Source organism: Rhinocladiella mackenziei (assembly GCF_000835555.1).
Source record: "Rhinocladiella mackenziei CBS 650.93 unplaced genomic scaffold supercont1.5, whole genome shotgun sequence".
NCBI lineage: Eukaryota > Fungi > Ascomycota > Eurotiomycetes > Chaetothyriales > Herpotrichiellaceae > Rhinocladiella > Rhinocladiella mackenziei.
Window position 1 is genome coordinate 1,500,193 of NW_013550600.1, and position 19,594 is coordinate 1,519,786.

The following is a 19,594-nucleotide window of genomic DNA, read 5'->3' on the forward strand; positions in this document are numbered from 1 at the left end:
GCCAAGAAGTCGTGGTGTTGGATATATCGAGAAAAGGCACATACACACCCTCCACGATGGACGAATCACAGTTGGGGGCAGCTCGCTCATTCGGTACACAAGACCTAAACGTCAGATGGACGGGGCCCAACTCGAGGTGCTCTATCCGAAATCCGCGAACGTGAGGCTGGACTCTGGAATGACCTTAGCTTCGTCTGCAAGAAGAAAGGAGCTGCCAAGGGAAATATAAAGACAGATGCGATGGACAGGCCGCTTCTCCTCGATGCATAAACATCACATCATAGCATTGCATTGTGCTGATGAATAGATGATGAATCCCAGGTCACGCTTCGTCCGATCGATCTTTGTTCGCCATCCATTTCACTTCCTTTTTCTCTTCACGACAAAATCCCCAGAGCCCTCCCATCATATCCACGCCTTCCTCTTCTATTCCTCCCTTCGATCTCCAATCTTGAATATCAGATTCACCAACAAACCCAAAAGCGCCAGCCGAAATATATTGGTGTCATTCCCGTTTCGTGGGTCCGGTTCATTTGATCCGGTTCCTGGTCTTCCATATCTGAAATATCAAAGTGTTCATTTCCTCCTTTCTATTATCGTGAGCCATGGGTGAGGTCGTTAAAAGTTGGAAATAACGAGAACGCTCAATAGTGGGCGCCAAAATCGTGAAAAGAACATAGCAGAAAAGCCCATAAGAGCGAGGTCGAGTGGGAGGAGAACCGTGGCGATCCAGTCCGTAGGCCTGCGTTGGTGTTCTCCATGCATGAACCGACGTCGCGGATAAAAGGGCATGCTCCAAACTTAGCGTTCGGGCCACTCATCTCCGGAAGACTGTTCGAGGTCTTCTGGAAGGAGTCCGATCCCCATGTCGTCTGGATTGCATGCTAGTGAATCTCAGGAGGTTGCTGATGCCGGTGGTGGGTTTCTTCAAGGCCTCATTCTACGATGTTGACGCTGATGTCGACGTAAATGTCGTTTAGCGTGGCTGTCATCTCTCCTCTCTTCATCCTTCTCAAAAGTTTGGTCTTCGTCCTTTCCCTTCGGATCGTCCTCGAATTCATCCTCATCCTCGAAATCTTGCTCGTCACCGGCAGCTCCCTCGAAGTCTTCCTCGGGCCCTTGCTCCAAATCAGGAATACCTTCGGTTTCCGCTTGGTGAAGCGGTCCAAGAACATCCTTGCTCTCCTCTTCTTTAGGGTTGGCTGCTTCTTCTTCTTCTTCCTCTTGGTGGATCTCGTACATCAGTTCGTTAGACGTGTCGAGCTCCTCATCCTTGTCTTCTTTCGGACGCGTAATCTCTTGTGCAGCGACAGTGTCATTCAATACGGCCTCGACCAGGCACCCATGGACATCATCGCCAACCCATGACGACAACAAATTCATCGGATCTGAATCATCACCCTTACGAAGACCGTCTTTCTTCAAAAAGTCCGCGAATTGAGGTAGATTACGGATAAGGCTGAGCAGGCCCTGCACGCGAGCAACCTGGACCGTTTCGTCGTTGACACTGAATGTGACACTCATGACATCCTGGCCATTGCTGGTATTCCAGTGAGCGACACTGTTGAGAATGAGAATTCGGCCTTGGTCACAACGATCGTCTTCCGCTCTCCGCTCAGGGATGGCATTACCAAAATCCAGCGACTCACTGGCGAAGGCCAGGTGGAATTGTTTTTCAATGTTGATCATGACCGCAAACTCCGGTCGATCAAAGCTGCCGTCGCAATGCTGTTCAATATTCGTTCGGGGAAAAGCCGCATACACCCGTACTTTGGAGTCAACGTTCATGCTGGAAGGAAGGGGAACTGGAACGAAGTTGGTCCCACCCTGCAAACTGCCACCGTCCTCGTGATGTTGGTCCATGAAGTCCTCGGGCACACTCTGCTCGTAGGCAAATTCGCAGTCTCCACAGCGTAGATGACATTTCAAGATCTGCAGAGGTTTGAAGCTGTACACGAAATGGATGTACTCGTTGGGCCTGCGGACGACCGACGGTGCCACCTCTTCCTCCTGGGGGACAAAGAAGGGCGCCCAGTTCTTCTCGGTGTATTGTCGTTCAACATCTCGAATGGTCAGAATGGTCGAATAGTTGCTAAATGGTCGGAAGATATACATTGCTCGCTTCCAGTCAGACCGCTTGGCAATCATGTCGAAGATGACGACCGGTTCAGCGCCTTTGACACCGTCCTCCAAGATAATTCGGGGATTTTCAGGTCCATACAGGCTTCCATCTTGTTCCCACTGGGCGGGGATGTCGAAGACCAATGGGAAATTGAGTTCTTGACCCCCCCATGTCAGGTTGTAGTTATCCAGATGTTCCCAATCCGCATTGAACAGTTGGCCCCGGAGAAAGCTCATCTTCGGAATCGATCGAATTCGAGTGGGGCAGAAGATGACTTGAGTCACGGACAGGTAAACCCCCTGCTCGGGCAACCACACGCTGGACCCGGAGAGTCGAGCCCAGGTGCTCTCGACAATATCGGTCACTCTCACATTCGGATCATCCATCATATCGTCCGGGTAGTCGACAACGGGGTGCGAATCGAGGGCTGTGGCAATCTGTCTGATGTCATCGTTGAGGTAGAGACTCTTTTGCACCCCGACGGTCGAGTTGTACTTCAAGGTGTTACACGATCTTTTCCCCGGCAGGCCCGTATTGACGAATCCCGGGATTTGCATTGGTTCGAAAGGTCCCCATCGGAGGTAGTATTCTGGCCGGGATCGATCGTACTAGATTGTGTCAATGAGTTGTTCCTGTGGGATATTAACCAGAGGACATACATCCTTGTGGAGGTTCGGTACCGTGACCTTGGGGAAGAAAGAACTCTCGAAGAAAACTATAAGGAGGATGGTCGTGAGGGCAAGGATGCTCAATCGTTGAATCCTCGCTGGAGCAGAAAACCTGTCAAGGACCGGAAGAGGCATGTTTGTTGTCGTCGTCCTTCGTCACAAAAAGAAGAAGTCGTGACAGGATTGACGGGTTTTGCTCGCAGGAGCGAGAAAACGACCGCGCCACGGGGTAAGAAAGTGTTATATCGATATCGGCATTACCAGAAACCAAGCCCACGGTCGGCGATGACGGAGACTCCTCCAGCACTATTCTAATCCGGAGGCGTCTACTATTTACGCGGCAATTCCAACCAAGATCCCAGCCTCGCCGGTGAGGGAACAAACATTCCGAACAGCTGGGGCGGGACCAAGGCAGGGCGTTTTTCGGGGAGGTATCGATTGGTCTGCCAAGAGTCAGGTGAGGGCAATAGGCAGGATCCATCATCATACAGACACATGAGATTAAGCTCGGTCAGAATGAACCCCCCCCGTCCTGTTGCGGAGATTGCGTTTCTGCAGACTTGCGTGGTGTGTTCACCAAACGAGGCGCGTGGGGACTAACGGTGGGATGTGTTCCAGGCAAGTGGACCCCTACCCAATACCCAGTAAGGAAGCTAAAGCAGGAGATATCAATGCGTTATCGTCTCACCGGCGGGCTTGGACCAAATCTTTACCCGTTGTAGCTCCCTGAAACAACCCGAAACCTCCGCGACATGGGTCGAGCGAGATGTTGGCCAAAGGGATACATCATCAAATTCGATACGGACAGTTCATTTCCTCGCTGCACGCACCGTAGTCAGTTCGATGTTTGCAGTTCATCATTTCCATTGCTGGTACAAGATCAACAGCCCCTAAAACGGAAAGGGTGTTTCTTGCTTGGGTGGCTGTCTTTTTTTCCTCACTCTGTGTATCCATCCACTGGAGATGAGCACAGTAGTGACAAAGCCCCAAGAGACAGATTGACAAAGCATTCGGCAGCTTGAATTCGAAGTCTCTGTATACGGGAGTTCTACCGACTTGTGCATGACGCTCGGGTTAGCTGGTGTCTGCCAAGATTCCACTTTTTTTTTTTTTTTTTTTCTCCAACCGGCTGCGAAAGTCAGATAAGAAAAAACAAAAAAGCCAGACCCTGGTGGGCTAAGCATAGGCACTGGGCAGGGGTTGGTGGTTAGGAGTCGATGATCATTGATCAATGAATCACGATCATGCCGGCGAGGCTGGATTTGGATCCGAGTCTTGTCTTACAAGTACAGCTTTGATCCCGTTAGGATACTCTTTTTCAGAGTTGGATCTTTGACTGCTCATCGTCCTGGTGGTGGTCGTGATCGTACCCAAAAAAATTCTGAACTGGCATATTAGCGAGACCACACAATGCAAAGGGGAAACCCCCCAGAAGCCAGGGAGAAGGGAAGATTGACCCTCTACCGACATTATTTAGACTCTTTCGGGTGGTTGAGAGTTTGGCTATTAGAGAGAGGCTTGTGTGACTTGGACGCCTCCCGTGCCCCAAGCGGACCCCGAACGCCACGGCGGATCCCAAAGACCGTCTTCGTTCCCAAATCGACATGAATTTCTTGCGAATGAGACTGTAGGCTCGCAACGAATCCATCCTAGTAGCCACAGCCAAAGGTCCTTCCAGCCTCGACAGTGGCGTCCACTGACAGGGCTGTTCGAAGTTTGTAAGTTGCCACTTTACTGCCTTCTTTTCCAAATTCAGCTGGCAATTCCAAAGAGCTATTTACATAGCGGGACCTCCATGGATCTTGGACGTGCACATTGTTTCTGTGACTGGACTGGCCGTATTCCGTGTTGCCTTCGCATCTGTCATCCCCATAAATATTAGATATCAAGCTTCCAGCCCCAACCAAACAGGTATATGTCGCGTACATCTGGATGGTCTCACGCCTGTTGAGAACAGGAAGCGCTATCCATTCGGGTGGCAACTGACAGGCTCGTCTGCTGATTTTGAATTGTGAAAGATGTTTTCCCTGGAAGCTGTGACATGCCAGAGAAGTCACGATCAGTAAGGGGAAAGTTGCATCTGATCGGCTGCCTTCTTGCCTGTCTGTCCTGCGTCGTGTTATAGAGAATGAGGAAGAACCAACCGGGGGAGGTCAAAAGTAGAAGTAAGAAAAATAGTTTTCAATTTAGTATAGTAAAAGTGACTTTGCTCGCATGGCCATTCCCACCCACTATCGATATCCGATATACGTTACGTACGTACAACGGTCGATTTTTCACCTGTCCCCCAGCCACGGCCTTTTCTTCCAACGCTCGTTCTCGTGCAAATCGATCGCTGGTTTCGGCGTCCTTCTGACCGTATCTGCCGATCTTGTACCATGGCAGCCTGAACAGTGCATCCATGCCTTCCAGGCTTCGGCCGCTCATTTCCGGAATGAAGAATCACGCCCACAATCCCCCGATAATGGTGATGGCTGTGAAGAACCAGAACGTTCCCATGGGCGACATGCCGCCGTCGGAGGTTGGAAGAAGCATGCTGGGTACGGCCCACGAGTTACCATATTGACAGTTCTTGTCAGTAGAGCAAACTCGCAATCTAGAGTCGAAAGATCGCAATATAGCACATTGAGATCGCTTACAATGCGATTCCGATTGACAGTGATCGCTTCCGTCCGATAACGTCCACCAAGAAAAAGGCGCAGATGATGGATGAACAGAATTTGACGACGTCGAATATTGCGGTGGTGAGCAGCTTCTCACTTTACTAGACAGCTAGGAGCAGATTTAATGAGTTTAGGAGCCGGGGAGAGGCTAAAGAGATGGTAAACGATGCAGGGAGGAAGGAGTGATGCTGACAACGACAGAAATAAATGTGAAAACTCACTTTTCTCCCGTGGTTCCCAGCAAGGCAAACATGTCCGGAGCGTAAATTGTGATACTCTGAGCCCCCGACCACTGACCGAGAAGTTGCGTTCGAAGACCGAGGTAGATGCGATGGAAATTGTTCGGCATGCAAAACATCTCCCGCCAATAACCATAGAATCCTTGGCCCCTAGTGGCTTCCTGTTCCTCAGCAGGCTGACGCTCGATATCATTAATCTCGAACACCACGAGTTCGTCGTCGGCAGGCAACCTTCGGACTCGAGAGAGGTTAGCAATTGCGTGCTCTCGGTTCCCTTTTTTGACAAGAAAGCGGGGAGATTCATAATTGAGGAAGGAGAGAATGAGGATGAGACCGGCAAAGATGAGGTGAAGGGATGTTGGCATCACCCATGAGTTATAGCTGTTCTTGTCGATATGAAGACCGCTTCCCCAACTTGCGAAGTATGCTAGCTATGAGGCATTAGCATATGACCCGGGGAACAATGGAGGACACAAGGGGAGGGGGGTTTACCATGATGCCAATATACACGGATCCGGCAAGACACAGGTGCAGAGTCCTCGAATAGCTTTGGGTGCGATTTCAGAAATGTACACGGGCGCAATCACTGTGGTCTGGCCAATTCCTAAACCGGCAATGAATCTTCCCGCGTATACTTGACCCAAACGACCACTGTTGGTCAAGAAAATGACGATGCCCAAGATCCAAAGGAGACACAGCTATCGGGTGGCGCAAAGACGTCCAATGCGATCGGCCAAGATGAAAGCACTGTCCCAGTTAATCGCAGGAAGTAAAAGGCCGATATATCAAACATACAGGAGAGCACCACCAACGCTACCAATTTGGACCATGGCCGAGACATTACTCTTGACGTCCGCATATCTACATCGTCAAGCTTGTCGAAGCCTAGAAGGTGTTGGAAGTGGTCGGTATTGAAGGTACCTATCATGGTAAGTCGAATTGATCGAACAAATGGACGCAGGTGCCTTACCAGAGATCAAAACCTCATCAATACCACGGGCCGCGCCCATAATGCCAAAGGAAAAAAAAAGGCAAACCATAACCTCCAGTTGAGAACCTCTTTCGGTTCATCCGACAGATGAAGCTTGAAGATGTTCAGAAGCAGACTGCTTCGAAAGGAGTCAAGGTGATGATAGTGGTACAAAACACTGATTGAGATGAATCTTATGATGGTTCACGATGAAGCCATCCCGAGACGGAGGGTAAGGACAAAGACTTTTAAGTATCCCAAACCTTCTCGCCAGTCCACCAGGAAATTTTTTTTTTCTCAGCGTGACGGAACAAGTAACGACTTCTGATTGTCTCCTAAAGCTTGGACGGGCTTCAACCATGGTTGAGGTCCATAGCAAACCTACCTAGAGTCCTGGATAGCCAATCCATTGAAGAAATTGTGGGAATGCCAAGTGGCTTGAATTCTCGTCGTGCAGGACAAGATATCGAGATATGCAAATGCGGAGGGGTAAAGTGCCACCATGACGGAGTTGTCTTTGCCTGGGAATGACCAAGCGCTGGCAAGGGGATCAAGGCGATTCCGAAGGAAGGCCACGGTCAGCTTTGATGTAACGACTAGAAGTTGCAGAGCCAGAGAGGGTTGGAGAAGGCGTAGTTGCTCTGTCCCGAGAAGATCTCTTTGAAAGATGGGGATTTGGGGGGAAGGAGAGTTTCCCTGGCGGAGAGCTCTTCTCGCTTTCTCTGAGCACTGCCTCAATCGAAAATGCTCCATCTACTACGAACCAAAGGGTGAGTTCTGGACGGTGACCTTCGATATGCCCTTATTTGCCGCTTCAGGAGCCAACAGAGGCAAACGGGTCAACAACCCCCCTTTTTTCCCCTCCAAAGATTTGAAGCTCCCGTTGAGCTCGTGTTTCGTGCGGACCCAAATGTGCCGACAACGCAGACATAACGAAATCAGGAAAGGTTCAGTGCAGCATGGAAGAAGGATGTATGTGGTAACTTAATTAGGGTGACTGAATTCGTCTATTCTATGACGGCTGCGATGGTGGCTGTACTAGGCATTTTTTGGCGACCAGATGACAATGCAGGAGGCGCATACATAGGACCCTTTGCGGAGTAAGGCTGCATCTATGGGGTATTCTCCTTGCGGTCAATGGTCAAAGTTCTCCTTATGAGGGTAGACAGTAGGGTGATACCCTTCCACGTCTGAACAGCTGCCTCCCAGACAAAGACCGAGGACCATCGGGGGTGGTTGATTCAGCTCCCCAGCCGACGAAGGTGCTACGAAGAGACGACCGTTGTCGCAATTTTCACTATTTGAACACGTTCCTGTTTCTGCACAGAAGAATCACGGATCCAAGTTCTTTGCACCGGCTACCTATAAGGCAAGGAGGGAGTCAGCATCAGTGTCTAGATCGCATCGCGCTGGAGCTCACAGAAAAAGTTTGAGTAGTTTCCTAAGCCCCACAAGCTGACATTTCAGCTGGAGATGGTGGTGTTTTGTATACAGAACACTGGAGCACCATACCTCAAACCTCATGGACGCCTCTGAGAATTTCTGGACGTACCTTTCCCATGATGTTATAGCACTGGCTAAAGTAGGTATACCATTCATCCAAGATTGTCTTGTGTTTGTCTTCAAGGTCATGCCATTCTGGGACGCAATCCTCGGGTTTCAGGCTAGAGATCGCAAGGGCACGGGAGGGATCTTTGCCGGCGAAGACTGAAGAACGAGATACCTATTAGCAATATGGTGCGGTGAAATCCCGAATTGACAGACATTGGACCTTCCTGGGCTTGCGCAGCGTTCTTCCAGAGGAGGGCTTTACATACCATGATATGGTCCTCCGGATCCATAGGCGGCGTTTCGAGTGACATCGAAGACTGTCCCTTTGATCGCGACTAGGACAGGTCTGGACAAATCCGTGCCTACAATATGAACTAGATCAGTTACTCCCTCATATCGATGGATCGGGTGCAATCTGCGTGATGGTGTTATACCATCGCACTTGCTCAATTCTCTGTATGTGATGAGGTCGTCTTTGGGTTTGTCTAGCTCTATGGGTACTCTCGAGTGACCGCGCTTGGGCTCATCATGGTAACCGCGGGGTATCGTAGGGTTGGACATTGCGATTCTCGGATATGTGGCCAGCAGAGCATATCATTGTGCTGCCGCCGGAGGACCTACCAATATTTATAGCAGTCCCAGCACAGCATCAGTGGGAGGAAAATCCCTCCGATGGTTGTTGCGACTTCTAAGCCACAAGATCCCCTCGTTCCGGGTGGGAATGGCCAGAGCGGACACTGCAAACAGCCAAGCATACCAACAGGCTCTTGCTTTGTCGAAAATATTCCCCGCTGTGGTGTTGTTTTGGGATTAAGGATAGGAACTTGGGTTGAGCGACTGGGTGTTGCGAGGGCTGACATCCAAGAAGGCCAAGGATCGCGCGCTCTCCATGAAGAGGCTAGTCTCCTGAGTACGCGTAAACCGGTGGTCTTTACTCCTTACTTATTGTCTGGTATTAATTGATCACGAGGTAACGAGAAAGCTACGAACAAGTCTGTACGCCCGTGTAGCGACGTCGAAAGGGGCGGAGCGCCAAGATCGCGCGACCATGCCTAGAAGTACAGCCTCTCTGGAATGCTGTCAATCGGAGGATTAAGCGAAGTAGCTACGCGCGTCGATATATGCGCAATATCGGACTTAATACCGCTGGTTCGCTTAAGTCCCGTTGTGTAAGCAGAGATGCATCTTGCAGTTACAGGTTCTTGTCTCCCCAGTCACTGGGACCAACGCACCAGCCAGCCTTGTTGCCTGCGAGAAATTCAACATGTGTGTCCCTCTTCGGAGTTAGCCTATCTCGACATCAATTGTGCTCGGTTGTGCTCGGTTGTGCTCGTGGCAATTGCCATGGGGTTTTTCCACATATAGAGCACCGCGCTCATTATCCGGCTATAAATGAGCCTCCTGCCTGCCAGAGCCACGCTATCTTGATTCAAAACTTTCATCAGATTCCAAAGTCGGTACATCCTTCCGGCTTTCTCACCACCAAGATGGCCCGCAAGTTCCTGGCCTGGGATTCGGGTTGATGGAGCTCAGTGTTTCCTACGGCAAAGCTCCGTAAGTGGGCCTCGATGTGACAAGTAAACCCGTGATTGCTGACACGGAGGGAGACCCGATGAGGAACGCTACAAGATCCTGGACCGAGCCTGGGAGCTGGGCGCAACTTTCTGGGATACCGCCGCAGGGTACGGCGACAACGAAGTGTTCCTCGGCAAATGGTTCAAGTTGCACCCGGAGCGCCGCCAGGAGATCTTCCTTGCCACCAAGTTCGGCCTGGGCTGGAAGATTGATGATGGCGGTAAGGTCAATCTCTTTGTGGATAGTTCGCCTGAGAACTGCAGAGCGGCCTGCGAACAAAGTCTGCAAAAGTTGGGAATCGATTGCATTGATCTCTTCTATGTCCACCGCTTCGACCGCGTGACACCTGTTGAGAAGATAATGGAAACTCTGGTGGAATTGAAAAAGTGAGTGATTTTTCTTTTTTCCCTTTTCTCCCCTTCTTCTTTGTTGAAATGCCATAAGAAGTCGGTATTGAATCGTATATGTAGGGAGGGTAAGATTAAGTACATCGGATTCTCGGAGTGCTCCTCAGACACCCTCCGACGCGGTTATGCTGTGCATCCCATCTCGGCTGTTCAGATCGAATATAACCCCTGGACGTTAGATATTGAGAACGAGACTGGTACCAATCTCTTGCGCACATGCCGAGAGCTTGGAGTCGCCGTTGTGACGTATTCACCTCTGGGTAGAGGATTTTTAACCGGCAAGTACAAGTCTCTGGATGACTTGGAAGAGCAGGATGGCCGTCGACACCTCCCACGATTTAGCCCCGAAAACTTCTCCAAGAATCTGGATCTGGTGAAGATCTTCGAACAACTGGCCACCCAGAAAGGTTGTACGCCGGCCCAAGTTGTCCTTGCCTGGATCATGGCCCAAGGATCAGACTTCTTTCCCATTCCGGGTACAAAGACGATCAAATATCTGGAACAGAACTTGGGTGCTGTCGACGTTAAGATATCCCCTGAAGACAACAAGTACATCAGGGACACTATTGTCGCCATGGGTGGTGCAAATGGTAAGAGGACGACCGATACAGGGTTTTATTATGCGGACACTCCACCCCTGTAATGGCTTTGTGGGGACGATCCTGCCGGTGTCATGGCATCAACTTGTTTTATGGTGCACATAAACCGTCTTTCTTGGCAGAAGGGTGTTGATAACGTTTCCATCGATGGTGACAAGCTGGAGGTTAAATGTGAGGCGGGTCTGCAGGCTCTCGACATGATTCTTGGAGGCCGATGCAGAACCTTTCTATACCGTTCCCTCATTCTAAATAAACGGGGTCGTTGTCACCATGTTCTCCTTGTGAAAAAGTGGTTGAAATTGGGACTTCCCACGTCTGTGGAATGGATACCTAAAGGGAAGGATAGGACTTGTGTGACCAGACACTCTTCACATATCGTGGTTCATCGTCTTCGTCATCATGGATGATTGGATCGAACTATTCATGATGACAACATGTCCCTTTACTGAAAAAAAATAAAAAATAAAAATAAAAAGGGAGCCATTGCATTGACTACTTACTCAGAGGCTCATTCCTCTCAATCTCAACTTTTTGCCATCCGTTCAACGTGGGATTTCGACTAATCACGTGACAAATGGGCTTGGCACTGTCACGTGATTATGTGTGTGGATTTCTGCCAAGGGTTCTTACATACGCTAAACTGCATTCGTTTACAGAACATATATAAAAACGGCCACTCCCAGCAGATAGTTTTAGTTCATACATTCCCTTCCCGCCGCTACAACCACAGGGGCACCCTCATGAATGACACCGCCATCGGATCCAGTCCGTGGACCACATTGGCCCCGGGGCCGCTGGGGGACCCTACTCGATAGAAGTCGATATCCTCGATATTGAGATGGTCCACGCATCGGATCCAGTCTGTGGACCACCCAGACAAGCCCTACTTGTCAGGAAGAGGTCCACAGCCCCTTGGGGATCGCCCCAAAAGACTAGGAATCCTGTTATTTCATGACAGAAACTTGGACCTCTTAGCTTATATATTTGTCAGAACCCGGTTCGTGACACTACTGATCACATTCGAGATGGCTGGTATGGAGCGTTAACGGACGAGCCTCGATATCGAGATGATCCATGGATCGGATCTGGTGGCCGTGGTATTTCATCGGATCCAATCTGAGGACCATGTAGCTCGGGGGAGAGGGGGGCCACCCTACTCGGTAGAAGTCGATATCGAGATGGTCTTTGGATCGGATCCCATGATATGCCACCGCCATCGGATCCAATCCATGGCCCATCTGGAGAGGGTGTCGAAGAGTAGGTGGCAACACTTTCACCTGAAATGCTCAGCTATACAAGGATCTCATTTAAGAGCTGGACACGGAGACGCCAAAGGGTGGCATCTATCTTTCTCTATTTAAACATGCGAGGCAGGACTTTAATTAGATAGAAATCAGAGCATTCAACGACAATCAATGTACTGCCACTGATTGTTCGACGAAAATGGTACAATCACACACTGGTGATCGCGAAGGGCTTCACGAGATTCTGTCTCTGATCTCAGACACGCAAGACATTGGATCATATCTAGCGGGTTCGAACATTCCGGAATTACTAGCTGCTGAAAAGCATTTAACAAAATTGCAGGGGGACCAATAAAGAGATGTCAGTGATTTCGACCCTGAAAAAAGACCCTGCGGCTTTTGGAAGCTGGGACAGCTGTCAAACTGCTTGTACAACTTGAGTTGAAGGAGTGCTCGGTTTTCTATCAAATTGAGGTCCTGCTTCACACGTTCATATAGAGAAAGACTATTGCCATTCTTCGGCGTGTCCGTACTCAGCTCACAGACGGAATCCTTGTCTGGCTGAATACTCATTGCCACGCTGAAAGTGTTGCCACATATTGTCTCACAGTTTAACAACAGCCTTTTGAGACCAGGGCCAAATCAGGATCCCTCGTGACTCTACTACTTGATTCCTCTACCATGCGCAAGCTGCTGTTCATTTCCCTGTATCGTATCCTGGTAAATGTTGGCGCCTGATCTCTGACACGCGTGGGCAATCACGCCAGTAACTCCAGTGGCTATTCGTTCCTGCTCCGCTCCGCTCCCTTTTCTCAAAAACCATCTATGGAGAGGTTTAGTGTACGAAGGCCCAAAGTCATTTTGGATTGATTTGTGACGCTGTGACCAAGACTGATATAAAAGTTCCATGTCCCGTGTCTGCATCTTGTCCCTTCTGACGACGTCTGACTTATTCATTTCCTTGCCAGAGAACCGAATTTCCTCGCAAAACCGTTTCATCGCCGTCGACTGAAAGGTGATCTCTTGAGAATTCAAGTGGAATGCGAATATGTTTGCTTCCAACAACTTATTCCCGGTGTCGATGCCTACTAGACCATGGAAGGCGTCCCACGAGATGGATCCCTTCTTTAAAAGCTCGCGTATAATCATCGCTCCCTCTTTGTGATAACGACATGCAGGATAAACTTCGGCGGACAGGAGTTGTCTTTTGGCGTCGTTAAGCATCATCTGGCACGCAGCTAAAAGGCAGTGAGAAATTAACCCTGTACTCTGCATGCTGTACACGTACCCTCAAATGCGCCATTCTCCTCCAGGGTATCTACGATAAACTTGAGGTGAATCATGCGGCCGCCAGCGAGGTGATAAATTTGCGCTGCCAGCTCCCCATCGATGTTCCGGAGTTTGAGGTACTGTAGAGCTTCCTCTTTGCTCACATCACCAATTTCGATGATATTCCCTCTTCTCGACCATGAACTTCTCCCTGTAACACTTGATTAGCATATGAAAATTAAAAAAGGCTGTAGAATTCAACATGATTAACTTACCCGCCATGCGACGCGGTGCCTGGCCTTCACTTGACACAAACACAACGACAGCTGTTCCTTTATCGGCAGCATCCTTCGCATAGTCCTGAAATAGGTCAAGAAGCTCCGGTAGCTTTTTGGCGAGTCGGTTCGCGGTACTTTCCCATACTCCTTCTTGTACTTGATAGCGAGACGGGAAAAAACGTGCAAAACTTCTTCCAAAGATACCGCTGCGAATCAATTAGCCTCAAGCCATACTTATTGAAGGAACCGCAGTAGTTACGTTCGCTGGGATCAATCAACTCATCTAGGTCCCACCCCAAAGACTTTTGCATCTCCCTAGTAACATCGGCTTCTAAGCCGCATCGAATCGGGATATTGACATATACGACACCCTTAGGCTCGTCCATGCCATTCACGGCGAGCTTGATCAAGCTTGTCTTTCCGGTTTCGTGCTCTCCGACAATTAGAGGGTAAAGACGACTTCTTTCCTTTGGTGTGATGACATGTCTTATTCTCTCCACAAGGACCCCGCGTGGGATAGTGTATTCAATCGCCTCCTTAAATATCGGTCCCTTTTTGAGCTGATCGTAGATTGCAGATTCGCGTCTAGATTTGTGCGCACGTCTCCGAAATTCCTGGTACCAATCTCCCCAGATTGGCCGGGTGGCATATGTGGTGAGATTCTTCATGTAATCAGTATATCTTAACACATGAAAAGGAGCCTTCACATACAAGATCAACGGTGGCCAAGCCGCCAGCCAAAACGCCTGTCCAGACTTTGCTCCAGACATTGTCCCAAGCAGCAGGGGAGAACCAATTCTTCCGCTTATGCTCAGACCCAGAAGATTGAGAACCCTCAGGAGATCCAGTAGGTTTTGGAGAGGGGGTAGAGGTCGAGTCTGAGTATGATCTGGAGCTGAGAGTCTGCAACGTAGGGTATTCGGGTTTGAGGGTGGTCCGTGGTAAAATATCGCGCTGTCGAGGTGACCGAAGGAGAAGACGAGCCTTAAAGGCTGCATTAACCACGAACTTGGACGCCATGATACGTGGTGCCTTTGGGGGGGCATCCAGAGGAAAATTTCCGGCTGGTGAGTGACCGCCAAGCGAATGGGGCAGCGCCCGAACTTTCCACCGCCCTATATGTCCGATGGTCTCGCTCTTTGAGTCCATGATCACCTGCCACATGCCAAGCTCTGGGTGTCTGTCATAGAGAACACTGGATCACCTGCTGGCTGTGACCTCTCTCCCGTAACACTGACTTTGGGGTTTACGACGAATAAGCCGTGCTGGAGGAGGTAGGAGGGTGTACTAACATGACCAGCGTGAGCACAAAGCGGCATCATGGAAACCCCAGAAAGAGGAAGATCGAGGGAGCCAAGTTTGGCTTCGATTCTCGATGGCGTTCAGGGGAATGTTGACTGCTGGCCGTTTCCACAAAAAGCCTAACAACTCTCAACCTCGCCTTCTCGCAGTACCAATAAGTGATGCGAGGCAGTTACCTGCATAAAGATGGTAGGATGAAATGATAGAGCGTGGCATTCGTCGAAGTCGAAGCATCTCATAGAAAGGAACAATGATGGGCTCGCACTGACCGATTTTCGACGCAAGCTTGAGGAGAGCCAGCCGAAGGCGTAGAAAGAGATGGAGGTCGAAGGAGTCCCCCGTTCTCCATGGCAGTGTGAGGAGGATCGGGAAGAATCCTCCATATATGTACGACAGGCGCCATTATTGAAGCCGGTATGGGCGAGGGTATCGTTGGGTCAAGGAGTCCAGGAATGTCAAGAGGTGGGCGTTTGGAACAAGTAGTTGGTTCGGCATCGGGGAAGAACGCCGCCAAAAGCGGCTGCAGATGAATGTAGTCTAGCATAATCCAGAGTTCTTGGCAGAAATCCACACGAGCTTGGCCCGACAAAGATGCCTAGTTATGGGGGTTCAGCTTCTTACCAAAGTCAACCAGGGCAAGGTCCTATGCAAGAATTCAGAATGATTTTATTCACATCAGTCCCATCAAAGGGCTTCAAAGCTTGCTCCTCCCAACGCACTTCATCAATGCTCGCCCATTGCTTAAAACAGTCTTTCCATTCACTTTCGTCACGAATCGGACTTCTTCCCATCCTTCCTTATACTCGCCCGTCCTCCAAATCTCGGTGGTAAGTTTATCACCCGGCTTGACCGGTGCTGCAAATCGGGCTTGGAACTCCTTCATGTTGGCCGGATTGCTTCCGCCCAGCTCTTTCAACAACGCATGTGCCGCGGTGTTCCAACTGAACAAGCCGTGCATGATGGTGCCGCCAAAGCCCATCTTCTGACCTGGTTCGGGTGTTGCGTGGAGAGGGTTATAGTCACCATTAAGTCTGTAGTCGGTCAATGTCAGCCACTTGTCATTGAGTGGTATCAGAGCTGCATACCGGTACAGATGCGCAGTCTCGGCAGTTAATTGTGTTTCGCTCACCGCATCTGGGCTCTTCTCTCTGCCTTTCGGTGGCGGGTAGTTGACGGTCGCCGGCCCCTTGGGTCCACCCCATCCTCCCTGGCCGACGAAAAACCCACTCCCGACAGCCCGTGTGTAAACTTCACCAGTCTCTTTGTCCACAATGGTCTGCTCAGTCTCGACGACTGTGCCTGGCTTGCCTTTGTCATACACACCGAGAACCTTGGATCGCAGCTCAAATTTTCTGCCCTCCGATGTCGGAGGGAGAGGTTTGAGGAATTGGATCAGGCGTTGACCGTCGACCACTCTCCTAGAGTCAAGCTTGGGAACACCGGGAATAGGGTTGCTTGCCTGGGCGGCGTAGAAGTCGATCACCTCTTGCGAGGTCTTCTTGAAGGCTATCGAGAGTCAGTTTGGTTCGAAAGAAGTTGAGCACCAGGCTGGACTAACGAAGGATAATTGAATAGGTGGGAAAGACGGCGAAATTGGGGTGCAGTTCCTGAATATGGTCGGTCAGATCTCGTTTGGAGAGATATAACGCTTGACACTTACATAGATGAAGTGCAATTCATCCACAGTGCAACCAATGCTCACTGCGAACAAGAGTACGTCTCGCTTTAACCAGGAGACATCTGTTCGGGGATATTCGTAGCCAACACCTGGACCAGACATTTTGCCGAATTTCTTTGTTTTGAATGGAGAAATTGCAAAGACTACGAACGATGGTCGAGAGGTCAAATAAATGTATGGAGACGGAATTGCAGCTGGGGTCAGCATCAGTGAAAGGGTGCGGGGAGCTGGATGCCGAGGTCCACGGCCATGGAGTATAGTCATGGCTCGAGGGCATTAGTAGGATGGTACTAGTAATCAACAATTCTCGAAGCCGGCCGTCTTTGGGCCAACTTTTTAATTTAGGAGTTGGCGAGCGTCGTTGATATGTCCATTATGAGTCCATTATCAAAATCAGCGTCAACTCGTGGGGTATCTGAAGCAGTAACGAGGCGCTTGAAATCGTCCCGGAAATCATTTCCGGTCATTTATCATGGCAGGAGGTCTCCCTCGCCCTGAAAGCTTTGGTCGCTCTCATTCATGCGACATGCAGCAAAAGATGTCTGAAATGTATGCCATAAGGACCCAGCCTGGTGCTATGCAGAATAAAAAACAGGAACCCTCACGCCGAGCAACATGCGAAGAATGGACAAATGTCAAGAACGTCATCCTTGATCAGCACCTAAGAATGATGATGAGTCAAATGCTCCTCGCTCGAATAGGGAACCAGCTTACATTCTGTATTCGCATGATCCCGCAGCGAAACGGGACGGGTCTGACGTGTCGAGTTCATAGTCGATCTTGATATCCAAGTCTCGGCGGTTCTTGCTGTTGGGTTTGTTGGAGAGATAGCCTTGCACCACTTCACCTTCCTCCACGGTAAGAACTTCTCGGAGGTAGAAGACAGTCTGCTTCCAATGGGTATACTTTGTGTGAGGACCCGTTGAAAATCGGATCGGTTTATGGCATGCGGTGAAGTCAATATCGAACCATGCGATGAGGGCGTGAATGAAGTCGTTTCTTTGACATCGAAGTTGGAATGGCTCCGAAAATGCCAACTGAGGTGCGGTGACGGTATTGATATCAATGGTGAACACGGGACATGGGTCGGTGACCAGAGCCTTGAGCTCGACCGTATCGACTAAAGGTTCGCTCAGGGCACTTTCCTTCATCGGAGTGAAGTCAAAGCCGTAAACGTTATCCCAGACTTGGAACGATCAGTCTGTGCTCCGCGACAGCCCTCCGTTGTACTTACATCCAATCTTGTCGTCTTTGTACTCTCCATCCTCAATGGCTGCCATATAGATGGTGGCTTTGTCCGGGAAGATTTTGCCTCCCTCTTTCAAATACTTGTCTCGCGCGCAGAGGACTGTATCAAGCATACTTTCGTAGAGAAGAAAGTAACCCATCCATTCAGATATGATGATGTCGACCTTTCCTCCCGAGAGATGTTGTTCCGGCAGCTCCACCTCTTCCATCTTGCCTTGCAAAAGTGTGATCTTGTTGGACAATCCATTGGCCTCCACGATCAATTTGGCTTTATTGATGATACTGGACATGTCGACTCCAATCACATGTCTAGCCCCAGCCCGTGCCGCAAACCTGTCCAAGTCAGTATCAACCATCGTCTTGAGAATCGCCGAAGCAGGTCCCATACATGCTCAGAATGCCTGTCCCACATCCAACATCGAGAACAACTTTGTCTTTGAAGAGGTGTTGGTTCTGGTAGATGGCGTCGCGATAGGATCGGGTGCGAACCTCGTCTTTCTGGGTTCTGTGTCAGCGTCACATTCGACCAATCGCAGTGTCCTTACCAGCATTTCCTCATGAATGCCGTGATGGTCGTAGCTATCAACTTCAGCAAATATGTTCAATGTTGTCTCGTAGCGCAAACCTCGTGAAATAGCGGACTTCGGAATGTTCCATGCCCGCCATCCTCTCCTCCGTGGACATGGCAGCCAAAACGGCCACGGATGGGCCTGGTTTGGTGCCGTTCATGATTTCTGGCCGAATGAAGGATGTGGTGAGGCGCCGATAGAATTCGTTCAAGAATGATTATCCCTGGCCAAGGAAAATTCCAAGGCCACCCAAAATTGTCAATAGATTTCGATCTCCCGCTGGCCGCGCGATTCTCCGATGCGCAGGCACGTGATAATAAAGATGCTAAGACTTCCAAATCTCCCGGCCTGGCGGGAAAACTCGCCACAAAGAGAGCATTTCTGATAAAATTTACAAAAAAAATTTCTCCCCGAGGAAAAGAAAAACATGATCGTATCAGATCATGTGAATGGAGCTGATGGGTCTCGAACCCATGACCTCATGCATACGCATTTTTAAATGCAAAGCAGGCGCTCTACCCCTGAGCTACAGCCCCTGCAATAAATTTGGAGGGATTTTGCTGCTTAAAATATGTAATCTAGTTAATACGCACTGCGGAGAAATGGAAAAAGCTCCGACCGGACGGCACCTGTGGTGAGCGGTACAACCTGTGAATTGAAGCTTAACTTTCTTGGCACACAAGATTCTCCTGCAAGCCCTCGCGCCCACTCACATCTCCGCAGCCCAAAAATAACCAAAAGCAAACACAATCTGTAATTTTAGATGATGAATACTAGGCCTCCGTCTGAAGACGTTGCACGGCTATAGAACACTGTACACAAGTGTATCGACTAGTCGAAATGTCGTTAGATCAATAAAGCGTACCATACATCCAAAAGACTTTCGCTTCACAATGGCAAACTCTCTCTCGCGTCCCTCAAGACCAGGTATTCAATCATGTCGAACTCAACCACGTGCTCATTTTCCAATGAGCTCCCGCCCACCCCTGTTCTTCTTGTTGTTTGCAACAGGCCGCTGGCTTCCCACTCACGCTGTCGGGTGTCGCCATTGAGAGGTGATTTGAGGGGCGGAGGGGAACTGAGTATAGAGAAGATCGTAGTCGGGACTCGTAATGGCCGAAATATTTGGTTGAGGAGAAAACAGAGGGGCCAGGATGCCGGGGGACGCCGAGTGGATCAATGAGAGTGTAGGAGGATGGATGGTGGATGTGG

The 19,594-nt window shown here is 49.9% G+C and overlaps 7 protein-coding genes and 1 non-coding gene across 8 annotated transcripts; 1 reads left to right on the top strand and 7 right to left on the bottom strand.

Annotated features, from left to right (window-relative positions):
* Positions 1–927: 927 nt before the first annotated feature.
* Positions 928–2,925, bottom strand: Z518_07016 (uncharacterized protein; the record flags this gene model as incomplete). The annotated part of the gene is made up of 2 exons (XM_013415146.1): positions 928–2,730; positions 2,782–2,925. 2 exons carry the CDS (start codon positions 2,923–2,925, stop codon positions 928–930), a joined length of 1,947 nt encoding a protein of 648 aa, XP_013270600.1.
* Positions 2,926–5,670: 2,745 nt separating this feature from the next.
* Positions 5,671–6,702, bottom strand: Z518_07017 (uncharacterized protein; the record flags this gene model as incomplete). Its single annotated transcript, XM_013415147.1, has 2 exons — positions 5,671–6,119; positions 6,663–6,702. 2 exons carry the CDS (start codon positions 6,700–6,702, stop codon positions 5,671–5,673), a joined length of 489 nt encoding a protein of 162 aa, XP_013270601.1.
* A 1,292-nt stretch (positions 6,703–7,994) lies between these two features.
* On the bottom strand, positions 7,995–8,774 carry Z518_07018 (uncharacterized protein; the record flags this gene model as incomplete). Its single annotated transcript, XM_013415148.1, has 4 exons — positions 7,995–8,024; positions 8,215–8,369; positions 8,480–8,575; positions 8,648–8,774. The coding sequence occupies 4 exons, from the start codon at positions 8,772–8,774 to the stop codon at positions 7,995–7,997; spliced, it is 408 nt and encodes a 135-aa protein (XP_013270602.1).
* Positions 8,775–9,735: 961 nt separating this feature from the next.
* Z518_07019 (uncharacterized protein) lies at positions 9,736–10,838 on the top strand (the record flags this gene model as incomplete). The annotated part of the gene is made up of 3 exons (XM_013415149.1): positions 9,736–9,767; positions 9,821–10,174; positions 10,259–10,838. The coding sequence occupies 3 exons, from the start codon at positions 9,736–9,738 to the stop codon at positions 10,836–10,838; spliced, it is 966 nt and encodes a 321-aa protein (XP_013270603.1).
* A 1,863-nt stretch (positions 10,839–12,701) lies between these two features.
* On the bottom strand, positions 12,702–14,605 carry Z518_07020 (uncharacterized protein; the record flags this gene model as incomplete). Its single annotated transcript, XM_013415150.1, has 5 exons — positions 12,702–13,276; positions 13,327–13,518; positions 13,583–13,791; positions 13,820–14,247; positions 14,297–14,605. The coding sequence occupies 5 exons, from the start codon at positions 14,603–14,605 to the stop codon at positions 12,702–12,704; spliced, it is 1,713 nt and encodes a 570-aa protein (XP_013270604.1).
* A 976-nt stretch (positions 14,606–15,581) lies between these two features.
* On the bottom strand, positions 15,582–16,667 carry Z518_07021 (uncharacterized protein; the record flags this gene model as incomplete). The annotated part of the gene is made up of 4 exons (XM_013415151.1): positions 15,582–15,918; positions 15,973–16,393; positions 16,446–16,494; positions 16,548–16,667. The coding sequence occupies 4 exons, from the start codon at positions 16,665–16,667 to the stop codon at positions 15,582–15,584; spliced, it is 927 nt and encodes a 308-aa protein (XP_013270605.1).
* A 608-nt stretch (positions 16,668–17,275) lies between these two features.
* Z518_07022 (uncharacterized protein) lies at positions 17,276–18,542 on the bottom strand (the record flags this gene model as incomplete). Its single annotated transcript, XM_013415152.1, has 5 exons — positions 17,276–17,751; positions 17,800–18,146; positions 18,202–18,311; positions 18,359–18,392; positions 18,439–18,542. 5 exons carry the CDS (start codon positions 18,540–18,542, stop codon positions 17,276–17,278), a joined length of 1,071 nt encoding a protein of 356 aa, XP_013270606.1.
* Positions 18,543–18,832: 290 nt separating this feature from the next.
* Z518_07023 lies at positions 18,833–18,918 on the bottom strand. Its single transcript has one exon. It is a non-coding gene; the product is annotated as a tRNA-Ala (tRNA).
* Between the last annotated feature and the right edge of the window lie 676 nt (positions 18,919–19,594).